The 14,687-nt window shown below is 40.4% G+C and overlaps 2 protein-coding genes across 2 annotated transcripts; both read left to right on the forward strand.

Moving 5' to 3' along the window:
* Window positions 1–435: 435 nt before the first annotated feature.
* Window positions 436–6,792, forward strand: LOC307267419 (FERM domain-containing protein 6-like; the record flags this gene model as incomplete). Its single annotated transcript, XM_080049739.1, has 13 exons — window positions 436–507; window positions 1,039–1,129; window positions 1,468–1,547; window positions 1,683–1,741; window positions 1,852–2,071; window positions 2,427–2,582; window positions 2,864–2,929; window positions 3,248–3,316; window positions 3,723–3,897; window positions 5,677–5,856; window positions 6,413–6,544; window positions 6,650–6,672; window positions 6,751–6,792. The coding sequence occupies 13 exons, from the start codon at window positions 436–438 to the stop codon at window positions 6,790–6,792; spliced, it is 1,365 nt and encodes a 454-aa protein (XP_079905865.1).
* Window positions 6,793–8,920: 2,128 nt separating this feature from the next.
* On the forward strand, window positions 8,921–13,554 carry ghdc (GH3 domain containing). Its single transcript, XM_080049176.1, has 11 exons — window positions 8,921–9,147; window positions 9,356–9,646; window positions 10,482–10,678; window positions 10,776–10,970; window positions 11,105–11,224; window positions 11,416–11,713; window positions 12,020–12,209; window positions 12,526–12,597; window positions 12,713–12,846; window positions 12,936–13,024; window positions 13,116–13,554. The coding sequence occupies exons 1-11, from the start codon at window positions 9,063–9,065 to the stop codon at window positions 13,335–13,337; spliced, it is 1,893 nt and encodes a 630-aa protein (XP_079905302.1). The 5' UTR covers window positions 8,921–9,062; the 3' UTR covers window positions 13,338–13,554.
* Window positions 13,555–14,687: the final 1,133 nt, after the last annotated feature.

A 14,687-nucleotide genomic window follows, 5' to 3' on the forward strand; every position in this document is an offset into this window, starting at 1 on the left:
GCAGTACATAATGATATATATAAACAGAGCAATGTTGTATGGTAGTTAAAATATTGTTCATCACTGCAAGACGATTTATCGTAGGTCAAACATTTCGTCCATCGGTTTCTCATACATCATGCTACCTGTTGCTTTTCCCTCTGTATGCTGCAGCCACTTCTTAGTTATTCATTACAAAGCAGTTACTCTTCTAATTCTTAACAGGTCATTTTATATTTTCCTCTAACATTTCTCTCGCCATAATGTTATATCTTTTTACAGTTTTTGAAGCACCATCGGGATTTGATGCCTTTTCTCTGTTTTATATCAACTGGAGTACAAAGTGCTGACGTGTCAGGTTAGGGAGACAGGGCTGACTTGTGTTTTTTTTGGGCCGGCCCATGGGAAGACAGGAGGAGATGTGGAGGTCCGAGACCAACCTGAGCCTTTGTGATCATGAGGGCGACGCAGAAACGACTGGTGTGCATCCTTTTACCAAACAAGCAGCACCTGGACTGTACTGTCGGGGTGAGTGCCCCTCAATTATTTTTCTTATTTAGTCTTTAGCTGTAATACATAACTTGGAATTTAAGTATACTTCAATGTGAAGGTTTTATCTATTTTGGAAGTATAAGTGTACTTTTAAACTTAAGTGTACTTATTCAAACTGTTCAAGTATGCGGAGTGGAAAAGGTTTTAAAACCCCTCTGGATGAGGTCTCCATGGCAAAAGATAGCTCAACTAGTCAGTCCTTTTAAATCAGGAAATCATAATTCAGTAAGATATATGATGTTTTTTTTTTTTGCATTTTTTATGCGTTATTGATAGTGTAGAGACAGAGTTGAAATGGGGCAGAGAGGGGAGTGACATGCAGAGAACGACCGCGGGCTGGAATCGAACCCGGGTCCGCTGCTGGCCGAGGCTCATGGGGGGCACGCCCTACCAACTGAGCTAAGGGCACCCCCAGTAAGATATATGATGTTTAAAGGAAATAAATGTGTTGCTGATTTTACAGTGCGTGCGTGTGTGTGTGTGTGTGTGCGTGTGTGTGTTCTTCAGGTGAGAGCCAAAGGCTGCGAGGTGTCGAACCATGTGTTGAGGCAGCTCGGCGTCAGTGATCTCCAAGTGTTTGGTCTGGCCGTTCTCAGAGGTCAGTCGGTGCCTGTGGGGGAGTCCAAGAGAAAATGTTTTGAATTCATTAATCGTGCCCGGCTGACATTTTAGGGAGGCTGCCAGTAATGAAAGAACTCACAGTGAAGTTAAAGATAAGATTGTTAAAGATAGTTTCATTTTATTTGTTTATTGGCTCGCTTGTTTTAACTATATTTGCCTGATTTAACTGTGTTTTTGCTTGTTTTAACAGTAAGGTGTCCTTGAGTGTAATGAAAGGCGCCCATAGATAAAATGAATTATTTATTATTATCTTTGAGTTCTAACTGGTTAAACAAACTGTATCTCAATGTTTTTCTCCATATTCGTTTTCCTCAGATAATGAATACCTCTTTGTTGACTTTGAGCAAAAGCTGAGCAAGTACTTTGGAAAAACATGGAACCGAGGATCCTTAAAGGTGAGTTGTTGTTTTTTTTACCTCCAGTATTGTATGTTTTGTTTCTTCAGATGTCTACTAGACCTTCAAGACAGTAGAGGGTAATAACCAAATTTTCTAAGAGAGCAATATTCTCTTTTTGCTCTTTATTTCCAGGTCCCCTTCATTTTATTTCTGAGAGTGCAGCATTATGTAGAGAGCGGGCTTCTTATATTGTAAGTTATAAGGAATATTCATATGTCTAGTATGCACACATGTACAAAGCTCGAATGTTCAGCCCAAATCAATGGAAACTCAGTGTCCCCGTTTGGTTTTGGGTTTCAAGGAGCAGCAAAGTGCAGCAGCTGTACTACACAGAGCTGAGGCAGAAGGTGCTGCGTTCACAGAGCCGCCATCAGGAGCCTCTGTTCTTCCAGTTGGCGGCTTCAGCGCTTCAAGCCGAAGTGGGAGACCTGGAGCCTAGAGAGGAGAGTGTTGACGATGATGATAATGAATGGAGGGAGCAATGTCATTACTTTCTTCCTGAGGATTTCTTCCCCTCTTGGGTAAACAAACAAAAGGGGAGCTTACTTTTTTTTTAAACGTGAGTCTTTCTATAATGTGAGAAAAGAGGGTAACCAGAAATATTCTTAAGAGTTGAGGCTTAACTTTTTTTCCCATTAATTAATTGTACAAAACGAAAAAAAAAATGTTTATTGAAAATTAGAACTTATTTCGTAAAGCTCTATTGATACTGTTATAAAAATTAAATAATAAACAGTGATATAAAAAAAATATTTTGCCTATACCCCACTACCTTCCCAGTTACAGCCTATTTCCAACTTTAAAATATGAAATGCAAATCACAGTCAGATATCATCTGTTGACAAGAACATATTGTAACATGCCTTCTTTTGACAGCTGATAAAGCGATGCGGACGAGACTACCTGCTGCGGCACGGCCCAGTGTTACACGTGGAGTTGAGAGGTGTGTCGCGTAGCCAGGCCATCCTGCAGTATATAAAAGAGGCGGGCCTTCTGGAGGATGGACCAATCACTTTCTATAGGGTGAGACAGGTCAGTCACATACACAGACACCATGACACTGTGAGTTTGTTTTGCTGTTGACCTTAAAAACAATGTGTGTAATGTTTTGCGGGTCGGGATGACATATTTTTTTTACAAGGCCTTTTAATAACCATAACATCGCTGGTTCTACCATGGTAAATCTGAGAGAGATTGTTACAGATTTACCCCTGACATGCCGATATAAATAAGTCTTGTTGATCCTAGGAATTAATTTGGTATGTTTTTTACATCCTAAATTCTGCTTCTTTGACTGTCTTTTTTATGTGCAGGAGAAAAAAGAGCTGAGAAGTTCAATCCTCCTAGGTGTGGCTTTGAAAGGAGTCCACGTTTATCAGGTGGGTCCCCCACAGTGACAGGTACAGTATCTCTCCATAGTAAGAACAGGTATGTATGTATGTATGTATGTATGTATGTATGTATGTATGTATGTATGTATGTATGTATGTATGTATGTATGTATGTATGTATGTATGGATGTATGTATGTATGTATGTATGCATGCATGCATGCATGCATGCATGCATGTATGTATGTATGTATGTATGTATGTATGTATGTATGTATGTATGTATGCATGCATGCATGCATGTATGTATGTATGTATGTATGTATGTATGTATTAAGAATGTAAAGTGATTTCTTTATTTTTTTAGGAGGTAGAAGGGAAGCAGTGTCCACTGTATAGGTTTTCCTGGACTGATATCGACCGCTTCACTTTCCAGGTTGACCCTTAATACCACATACACACACATTCTAAATGTGAAGATTTTCAGCTTTTACTTTTCCTTATTTTATTTTATATTTTATTTAATGAATAAAAATTATATATAATTTTGTACTATTAGTTGGACAAAACAAGTGATTGAAGGTTCATTACATTAGGTTCAGTCCTACACAAAACAGTTATAAATAATATGACGATAGTGTTATGGTATGATAGTATGACAGTAGTCAGTACATTTTCTGAATGTAATGCTTTTCCTATTCAAAATAAATTACATTTTCCTGAATATACTTAAATACTTTTACTTAAGAATATTCAATGCAGGACTTTTAATTGTAACTGTATTTAGTAGTTGTGCTTAGATTGGGGGTTTGAAACTTCCTAAGCACTCTCTTGCTCTCCAGAGCAGCAGGTTTGAGATGGCTGCAGTGGGCTCTCTGTGCCTCCCTAAGCTGTTGTACTACACTCCCTCAGCCTTCCACTCCAAACACATCCTGAGGCATCTCACTGACAGTCACCGGCTCCACATCAACACCAGAGAGGCACTCAGCTACATCCAACAGCTTGAAGACATGCAGGGTCAGCAATCTCATCTCTCCCTACATACATTTTCCTAGAACACGTCCATGTATAACTCCAATTTTACATACGTATTCAAGTCATTTACAGTCATATGAAAAAGTTTGGGAACCCCTCTCAGCCGGCATTATAATTGACTCTGCTTTCACAAAAAAAAATGTAAAAGTGGTATGTCTTTAATTTACCAGGAACAGCTAAGTACTGGGATGTTTTCCAAACAAAGATTTTTTGAAAAGCAGTATTTGGTTGTATGAAATAAAATAAAATGTGAAAAACTGGCTGTGCAAAAATATAGGAACCCTTGTGGTTTTGTTGATTTTAATGCCTGTAACAGCATGTAAAACTGATGACTTTAAACACAAAGTTGGTTGGATTATGTTGTTAAGCCTTGAACCTCATAGAAATGTCTGTTTAATCATGAGAAAATGTATTTTAGGTGCCTAAATGCAAGTTGCACTTCTCTTTGACTCTCTGCTGAAGTAAGACAGAATGGGATCATCAAAACAGCTCCCAAAAGATCTGAAAAACAAAGATTGTTCATTGTCATGGTTTAGGGGAAGGCTACAACAAGCTTTCCCAAAGGTTTCAATTGTCAATTTCTACTGTAGGGAACGTTGTCAGGAAATTGAAGGACACAGGCATAGTGGCAGTTAAACCCAGGCATGGCAGACCAAGAAAAAAACAGGAGTGGCATAGGTGGAGGATTGTGAGAATGGTTGCACACAACCCACAGATCACCTCCAAAGACCTGCAAGAACAGATTGTGTATCTGTACATCGTTCAACAATTCAGCGCAATTTGCACCAAAACATCTGCTTTTTATAAAGACCAAATAACTTAATTTTTGTCTCATCAGTCCAAAGCATTTTCATCCAATATGAAGCTGGCTTGTCTAAATGAGCTTTTGCATACTCCATGCAACTGTATCTGTGGCGTGGGCGCAGAAAGGGCTTCCTTCTCATCACCCGGCCATACAGATGTTTTGGTGCAAATTGCACTGAATTGTAGAACCATGTACAGATACACAATCTGCAGCCAGATGTTCTTGCAGGTCTTTGGAGGTGATCTTTGGGTTGTGTGCAACCATTCTCACAATCCGCCGCATATGCCGCTTTTGTACTTTTCTTGGTCTGCTAGACCTGGGTTTAACTGCAACTGTGCCTGTGTCCTTCCATTCCCTGACAACGTTCCTTACAGTAGAAATTGACAATTGAAAACTTTGGGAAAGCTTGTTGTAGCCTTCCCCTAAACCATGACAATGTATAATCTTTGTTTTTAAGATCTTTTGGGAGCTGTTTTGATGATCGCATTCTGTCTCACTTCTGCAGAGAGTCAAAGAGAAGTGGAACTTGCATTTAGGCACCTAAAATACCTTGTATCATGATTAAACAGACCTTTATATGAGGTTCAAGGCTTAACAACATAATCCAACCAATTTTGTGTTTAAAGTCCTCAGTTTTACATGCTGTTACATGCATTAAAATCAGCAAGACCACAAGGGTTCCCATATTTTTGCACAGCCAGTTTTTCACATTTTATTTAATTTCATAAAACTAAATACTGCTTTTCAAAAAACCTTTGTTTGGAAAACATCCCAGTACTTAGCTGTTCATGGTAAATTAAAGACATACCACTTTTATCTTTTTTGTGTGAAAGCAGAGTCAATTATAATGCCGGCTGAGAGGGGTTCCCAAACTTTTTCATATGACTGTATATCCTGTATTACAGAAGCCACAAGTTAAGTTGTATTTTATTTGTTTTTTCTCTATCTCTCTGCAGCCAGACAGTTTTACAAAGAGGCTTACATCTGTGACACGACACGCTTAACACACAGACTCCAGAGCAACAGCCTCACGTGCTCCGTGTCTGTCTGCAGCGTGGCAGTCGAATCAACCACAGCCTGCCCCAAAGATGAGGAAGAGGAAGAGGAGGAGGAGGAAGATGGTGTCTCGTTCACAGGTCGGCTGAAAGGAGAAAAACGGGTTGCAAGGTTTTTGCAGCTTTGCGTGGTCGAATGTGTTTGTCGGCTGTCATTTTGTACTTTCCATCTTGTATGCTCTGTTCCACTGGCTCCGTTAAAGGAGAAGTTAGCGATATTTTCTTCCTAATATACGTGTTAAATCTCCTTATATCCATACAGCAATCACTTAAACAGTATGTGCAGTTCATAAAACAGGTCCCCCAGTCATTCAGCTTTGCAGTAATTGCCAGATAAGATTTTGAGCATCCTGCTCGTATTTATCCAATCAGGAGACAGAGCGCTATAAAGAGGCGGGTCTCTGTGCCTGTTAACGATGACTCGCTGCTATCCATCGCGGGACTATCTGACGATGACGGCTGTGCGTTCATGCAGCAGTGATGTAGGGACGAGGGAGGGGACTGCTAACTGCAGTCACTGACAGGAAGTTAGCTAATAGGACCATATCGCTTACCTTTCCTTTAAGTTTCGTAAAAATGTATATTCCGAATATTTGGGTGGTAGTCAAGGATATTGTGTTTGTATGGATTGCGGCAGAGTTGGAGCAGTGTGTGGACGAACCAGAGGAGCTTCTGGTTGACGACCTGGCGGATGTCTTGTGGCTTGATGAGCTGCTCCACAGGGGGTCTATCTGTGGACCTTTGGTGTTACCCTCTTCTTGTTGGGCAGGTAAGTTCCACAAATGAAAACAATACTGTATATCTAAATTAAGCTTGATCTTGTGTTTGTCCTTACACATGCACCACATCATCTCCTGTGCTCTTTCATTATCAGCTGTCACCATGGAAATGAAACAGGTGAGCAAACAGCTAATCTTTCAGGTTGAAATGTAAGCAACATCCTGCATCAAAGGTTTTTCTCTCATCTTCTTGCAGGTTCTGAGGAGGAGAGACGATCAAGGGGTTTCTATGGACTGATGCACAGCCAGAGTCAAGAGTGTATTACATGTTCTGCAGCTTAGGATATGGACAGAGCTCACATTGCTTTTCAAATGACTATACTATTGGACCAAATGTACTGTATATTCTGTAACCTGATTCATAAATCATGCTTATAATCAGAATATATTTCCAGTGCAATGTAAGCTCAATTAAATTCTGTCAACAGACTGTATGGAAGTCATAATACAATTAGAACTATGTCCAAGACTATCTGTCTGGTTGAGCTGCCATCTATGAAATGTTTGGACCTTTTTTATTCAAAAATTTGTAGACATAGGGGTGTGTTGTTGTTAGAGCGTGTGATCAGACGTAACGATGTACATGTTTTATGTATGAATTAAATCATTCATTTCAAAGGTCATATTAATGTCCCTACACCCCAACAGGTGTTCTCACTTTTGAACCTAGTTAGACTTCATCTCTGTTTGTGATTAAACTAAATAATACCTAGGGGGCAAAACCCCTTTTTTTTGAAAAACAGACATGGAGCGTTGTAAAAGGTTGTTCACCAGAAATGATATCCAGGACCTTCCACGATCACAACCTGGGTGGACAACCTTGTCAACAAGCTGCTGGAAAGCTACAGCAGGCCGATATAGAGCAAATCAGAACCACTGTTTAAGCGAATGGGGGTGGGCTAATAGGGAATTTTTTAAACTTATATATATCATTATGAAACTTTGCAAGTTGATTACTGACATTAAAACAACAACTTTTTGTATTACAGTATTTTCCAAAAGGTTTGAATAAATATGAAAAATCCTCAATATCTTACTAATGATGCGTAAATTTGCATATCTGCAAAGCCCCAAAATCTAGATGTTGGACAAAAACAAAGTCAATTTATTTTTAAATTTTGAAAACAAAACAAGTGTCCAACTGCCTGAAGCCTTTCCTAATCACAGTTCAAATTTGATCAATAACCCTTAGAAAAAAAAATCTTTACACTGTTTTTTCCAAGGGAATGTCTAGCCGTTTCCTAAAATACCAGCTGGAGACTCCAAAAGGACACTTTTGGTCCATGGCACATGAAACGTAACTGTGTAAAAAATGTATTTTCTATGGGTTATTGATCACATTTGAACTGTGATTAGGAAAGGCTTCAGGCAGTTGGACACTTGTTTTGTTTTCAAAATTTAAAAACAAATTGACTTGGTTTTCTTCCAACATCTAGATTTTGGGGCTTTGCAGATATGCAAATTTTCGCATCATTAGTAAGATATTGATGATTTTTCATATTTATTTAAACATTTTGGAAAATACTGTAATACAAAAAGTTTTTGTTTTAATGTCAGTAATCAACTGGCAAAGTCTCATAATGATATCTATAAGTTTAAAAAATTCCCCATTAGCCCATCCCCATTCACCCCCATTCACTTAAACAGTGGTTTTGATTTGCTATGTTGGCCCGCTGTAGCTTTCCAGCAGCTAGTTGACAAGGTTGTCCACCCAGGTTGTGATCGTGGAAGGTCCTAGATGTCATTTTTGGTGAACAACCTTTTACAACGCTCCATGTCCATAAAATCACTTTGCCCCCTGGGTATAACAAGATCTCTAAATAAAGGGAATGTAGAATTAATTTGAAAAACTTGAGTTTACCAATGTCAAACCACAATCTCTTGTAATATGTGCATGTTCAGAAAAAAAATATTTGTTGAGGGTGTTTTCCTTTCTGTATGAACAGACATATAGGTCTACACATTATGCAGCCTTTTAGATACAAATTGTAAATTATATACAATACATAAGTAAGTAATAAAATAATGTTGGTTTGTTTAACTGTTAAACATAATTTTTTGATTGTTTATACATAAATATAAAAGCAATAACATTACAAAAATTAACATTAAGTATGAGGGCAGTACAGCTTTTTTTCCCCAGTAGAAATAAATTGATATGTAGGAGGAGAAGTGGTGGGATGTAGCCTACATTCAATTTATTACAGTTTCTCTTTGGCTATTTTAATAACAAAGCTGAAGTTGACAAAGAAAGCGAGTAAATTAGGTTATTTTTTCTTTCCCTTTTATTTGAGGTATTGAATCAGACGGACGTACGTCATCCTAAAGTCAGCCAGCGCCAATCAGCGCCAGGCTGCGACCCAAAACACGGAAGCAGCAGGGCCAAACTTCAGGCTCTTCTGTTGTCACCATGGACCAAACGAAAGTCACATTAATGCTGCTTTAAACGTTATTATTTATGTAAATGGTTAAAACTGCGGTTAAGTGAGGTCAAGCTGTTTGCTAAAGATGGCTTTCTCTTGGTTTCGCTTTGCTGTGCCGCTCTGTGTTGCGATTTTATCGGTTGCCGTCGCCGTTTTTGGACAACATGTTGGTAAGCGGCTTCAATATGATAAGTGTAAATGAGTGACATGGTTTTGAAATTGTCACTGTAAATGCTGCAGTCTGACAGGCCTACAGTCGACTGCATTAACTGTACATTGAATAGGTACCGCTAGAATTTTGGCCAACAGCGACCCCACCTGGCTATATTGCACACCTGCCGCTTATGTATCTTTTGTAACACCGGCTCGTGTCCACAGCTATGCCGCCTGTGCTGCCCGCCGCACTCGGTGTGTCCTCTCTGGTCGGGATGGCGCTCCTCTGGCGGGACGTGAGCTCGAAGATGAAGGGGGAACACCGCACGTTCGGTAGTCTGCTCAGCCAGTACTTGGCGGTGAAGGGTGTGGGCTGGCTGGGCAGGCGGCAGAGAAGGAAATTAGAAGCCGATACTCTCAATGTGAAGCAAGTCCAGGAGGAGACTCTGCTGAAGCGCATGCGTACAAACGCGAACACATGTTATGGAAGACTGTATGACTTCAGCTCAATCAAAGGTAACAAAACAATAATACGGTGTTAATTAATAGTTTCTGAAGTAGGCTACTGTGTGGGCATTTTAAATGTAGCACTGTTGTTAACCGTTTGATAGTGATTTGTCCTCTGACTTGCTGCAGTGATATAATGTTATGTATTGTACATTTAGTCACATCCAATAGGCTGCACCGCAACAACAGCCCCGCCCCCTCGAAGAGGCACTAAATACAACCATACATTAATTCCGTAGGCTATACGTTTTCTCCACAATATTTAGATTCATTATTTAACTGTTCAATAACATTATTAGGCTACTGTGTCTGTACAAATGTATCGTCTGAATCTTTTAATTTCCTCTTTAGTCTTAACAGTATATTTACATATAAAAATGTCTCATCACAATCACATGAAGCCAGACTTAGTCTTCAAATCTCTTTTTTTGTCAGATGTCCAAAACCCAATCATAATCAATTTACACAAAGCTTAAACAAAGCTTAGGGAATGTTTGATATTTTAGCTTGAAGAATAACTCAAATTGAAAATGAATTTTAATCAAGATCTAGATGTTACTCTCCACAATGCCAGAAAAGTAGCTGTGACCTTTTATTTGGCTATCAGTAGTGACTCGACAAAAATACTATAATTTGAAACACTCACCATTTGTATGTATTTCATGTGTAATTGTAAATTGTAAACTTCTCAGGCTCCCAAATTCACTGAGACAAAACCGAATCAATTCATCAGGGTCTTTGATTGGATAATTGTAGCTGTTGCCTCGAATGAGTATCAAGGCAGAGTGACTCATGAACAGAAATCCTTAAAAAAAAACCTGTGTGTTATACGGCTATCTTCCAGACAGCGATGTGTTCCGGGCACGTCACCCCATCACCACATACGAGAACTACCGTGAGCTCATTGAACGCATCGCGGCAGGAGAGGAGAAGGTGATCATCCCTGAAAGGCCGCTGATCCTGGCTATGACCTCTGGGACGTCAGGACGCAGTGCCATGCTGCTCAGCACCAAGGACACCAACACTGAGTTCTTCCTACAGGTGGAGCTTGATGATGAGGATAAGAATGAAGCTGATTTGTTTTTGAGCATTTCAAAAACAAAGTTATTAACAATATTCTCTGATGTTTTCCCATCAGGGAGTGGCTGTGTGTTTGGACGCCATGGGCAGAGCATTTCCAGCGACAGACAGCCTCCAGCGCACCACCAAGTTCTTCTACTCGCCCACCTTTCGCCAGTCTGAGGCCGGGATCCCTATCGGACCCAACTCCTCCACACCGGCCTCCTCCCGCCACATGCTCAACCTCTACACCACCCCAGCACCTGCATTTGAGGTACAATAACTGTCTTCAAGGCAAAAATAAATAGTAACTGGATTATGCCGTATATGAATCGTGATGTTAAAATGAATGACACCTTTAAATACTGAACAGTTTTAAAGGGACAATCTCTCTCTCTGTACTTTCAGGTTCCCAGTGAGAAGGACACCCTGTACCTGCATCTCCTATTTGCTCTCAAAGATCCCAGTGTGGGAACTCTGGAGTCCAACTTTGCCTCCACAGTCTTTTATGCTTTCAGTGCATTACAGGTACATATGCAGCTGCTCATGTCAAATTCTATCATGAAGACGATGCTTGAATGCCATGTAGAAAACACTTCCTGCGATGCTTTTACTCCTTTTTTATTTGTACAGATCCAGAGAAAAGCCCCGGTAATGTGTTTGATGAACTAGAGGATTAGAGCTGTAATTTCCCTTTCGATCTCCTCTCCTTCCCACAGGACCGCTGGCAGGAGCTTGTGGAGGACATTGAAGGAGGGAAGGTCAGCAGTGTGCTGGCGCTGGAGCCTAAAGTTCGGTCCAGGCTGGAGGCTCTGATGAAGCCCGACCCACAAAGGGCCGCTCAGCTCCGGGCCCACTTCCAGGACGGATTCCGTGGCATCGCCAAGCGGCTCTGGCCTCACCTCCACCTGGTGCTGGCGGTGGACTCTGGCTCCAATCAGATCTACGGGGAAATGTTGAGGGAGAACTACTGCCAGGGAGTGCCTTTCTATTCGCCGTTCTACGCTGCTACTGAAGGTACCAACCTGAGCATCTGATTCCAGAGACAACTGTACTATGGGGATATCAAATGATAGATAGATAGATAGATAGATAGATAGATAGATAGATAGATAGATAGATAGATAGATAGATAGATAGATAGATAGATAGATAGATAGATAGATAGATAGATAGATAGATAGATAGATAGATAGATAGATATTCATCCTCAAAGGAAATAAGTATCGTTGCTGCAGGAATATTGATCAAGGAATATCTTATTAACTACGTGATGATATATAAGTGATCATTGTAACTGTATGTATGTCTTGGCCCCTGCAGGTCTGATAGGGGTGAACCTGTGGCCTCAGGAGGCAAACAGACGCTACATGCTGTGTCCTCGTTCCATGTTCTGCGAGTTCCTGCCAGAGAGCAGCCTGGAGGAGGAGACGCCTAGCACTCTGCTGATGGAGGAGGTGACAGAGGGACACAACTATGAGCTGGTCATCACAAACGCTTCAGGACTCTTCAGGTCGGATTTCATTTGAACTGATGAATGGCATTCTAGGAACGCTACTCCCCTATAGGATTTGGTGTTTGATCTTAGAAAATGGCATGTTTAACTTTTTTTTTTAGAGACGCAAATACACGGTGTGATGTGGTTTCGCTTGAATGCACTCGTTCAAGACGAAATGATTGAATTAATGCTGTGGATAATATCAAGAGCCGCGATTGGACTGATATGAAATTAAAAAGTTAAAAGAACCATCTTTAATACCAGCTATTTTATTAGTAATAGTTTCATTGGACTGTGGCTGAGTCTGACTCTGGTTGTTGGTGTGTTACAGATATCGCATCGGAGACATTGTGAAAGTCGTTGGATTCCACAACCAGTGTCCCATTGTTGAGTTTCAGTACAGGTACACTTTGTGCTCATGCAGTGATGTACTCATGCAGCATGTTATGTAAGGAACATATTTAAAAAAAATCAAGTACACACAACATAATAAAGTTATTCCTCCGTCCTCTTGTCAGACGAGGCCAGATGTTGAACGTCCGAGGGGAGAAGGTTTCTGAGGCGTTGTTCCTTGACGCCCTGAAGAAAGCCGTCACTCAGTGGCCAGGAGCTCAGCTGGTCGACTACTGCTGCGCTGAGAGCGGCATCATGGGTAAAAAAAAACGTCTCGATAACACATTTGAGTGGTAAGTCCGAGTCAGTTTACACTATAATGAATCTTACATCTCTTTGGTGTCGTAGGAGACTCCACAGGTGGCTCAGATCCACATTACCAGGTCTTCATAGAGCTGAAAGGAGTGAGAAGGCTCACAGAGGAGCAGCGTTACAAGGTGAGACTGAGCAACAACAGAAAGCGTTTGTTTTTTTTCAAAATTAATATGATCTTTTATTCTCTCTCTCTCTCTCTCTCTCCCTCTCCAGTTGGACATGAGCCTCCAGCAGGACTCGGCCGTCTACAAGTCCTTCCGCATCAAAGGCAGCATTGGACCAATGAGGGTGCAGCTGGTGGCAGACGGCGCGTTCAAGGAACTCCGCAAGCACATGATGGCCTTCTCAAACACTTCACCCAACACCTTTAAAATGCACCGAGTGCTGCGCAGGAAAGAATATGCCGACTTCCTCTTAGGCAAAACAGTCTCCTGAGAACTGCAGACTGTGGAGAACAAGACCAAGCTCTTGGACGAAAAAAAGTCTGCTTTTGTTTTCTTTTCTTTTTGTCATCTACTTATGAGTGAGTCGCTGAATTGTGCCTTAAGAACAGAACATTTGAACACAAAAACTCCTCCTTTTTGACAATGTTAATTTGACTGTTTTATTTTCTTCCATATTTATAATTGTAATATTAAAGTGAATAACTGTTTACCTGTTACCTTAGTTTTTTTTAATAATGGAAAACTGCTTCTTTATTTATCGAAGAAGTTTCATTATGTTGCCTTTCTCTTGAAGATAATACGATTTTTTTAAACTTTCGTAGCAACTGCAGAAAAAGAAAAATAGCCCCAATGATATTCTCCTCACAGCGTTTGAGCTTGTGGAATATTTGCATAGATAATAGGAATATTCAACAATACGATCCTTTTCAATTGATACCATCTGGTGCTGTTGAATGATGCGCCATTCACAGTGTCCCAGAAGTGCAGTCACCTGTGAAGAGAAAAGCTGCTTTTGGCTAAGAGTCACATCTAAAGATAAATCCTCTTGTATGTTTAAATCATGAAGGTAGGCTGAAATTCACCAGAGAAAAGCATCTTAAACCCTCTTATTTATAAACTGTGAAATTGTCCTATTTTGAATCAGTAGCTTGTGCCCACCTCAACATAATCTGGACTCAAAAGCAGTAGAGGTTTTGTCTCTGTTGTCACTTCAGTATCCTCCGGTGAAAGCCGTCACTGGATGTGTTGGTTTAGGTAAGTTTGCTGTTTTGTAGCCTTATTTAATCTGTTAGTCCGAAATTATTTTTGACATTTTCCCTCATAAAGAACCATATTCATATAACAGGGTTGGACGGCTTCCGTTCACAACCTACCGCAGCAAGCGCCCAGTTTCTGCTCGATTTGAGTCCAGGCGACCAGATGAGTACATTAATGGTAAGATTCATTATAGGTTACCTTGCCTAAAAATGCATATATGACGTTACTCCTCCCCATCTGCCGTACTTCTCCCTTAAATGCACACTTACCAGTGCCAGGAATTTATGGTAACCACTAGGGGGGGATAGTCCTCCTAAATGTAAGACTTGTAAAGCAGCTATTATTTGTGCTGTCAACTTCGGCTCAGCAGTTTACTACTGGTTTTTCCTAGCTAAAACAGTGGATTCTTGACCATAACCTGTGATTGCCTTCAGCTGAATTACAGGCCTCCCATTGTTAGTCAGAACACACCACCTTTAATTAGACAATATATAAAAGTAACCGCTTTCTATGTGAATGCAGTAGAAAGTTAATTTTTGCTTGCAGATCAGTCTAAACTTACATTATAGCGTAATATATTTTA

The sequence above is a fragment of the Ammodytes marinus genome (assembly GCF_949987685.1).
Source record: "Ammodytes marinus genome assembly, chromosome: 20".
NCBI classification, from domain to species: Eukaryota; Metazoa; Chordata; class Actinopteri; order Uranoscopiformes; family Ammodytidae; genus Ammodytes; species Ammodytes marinus.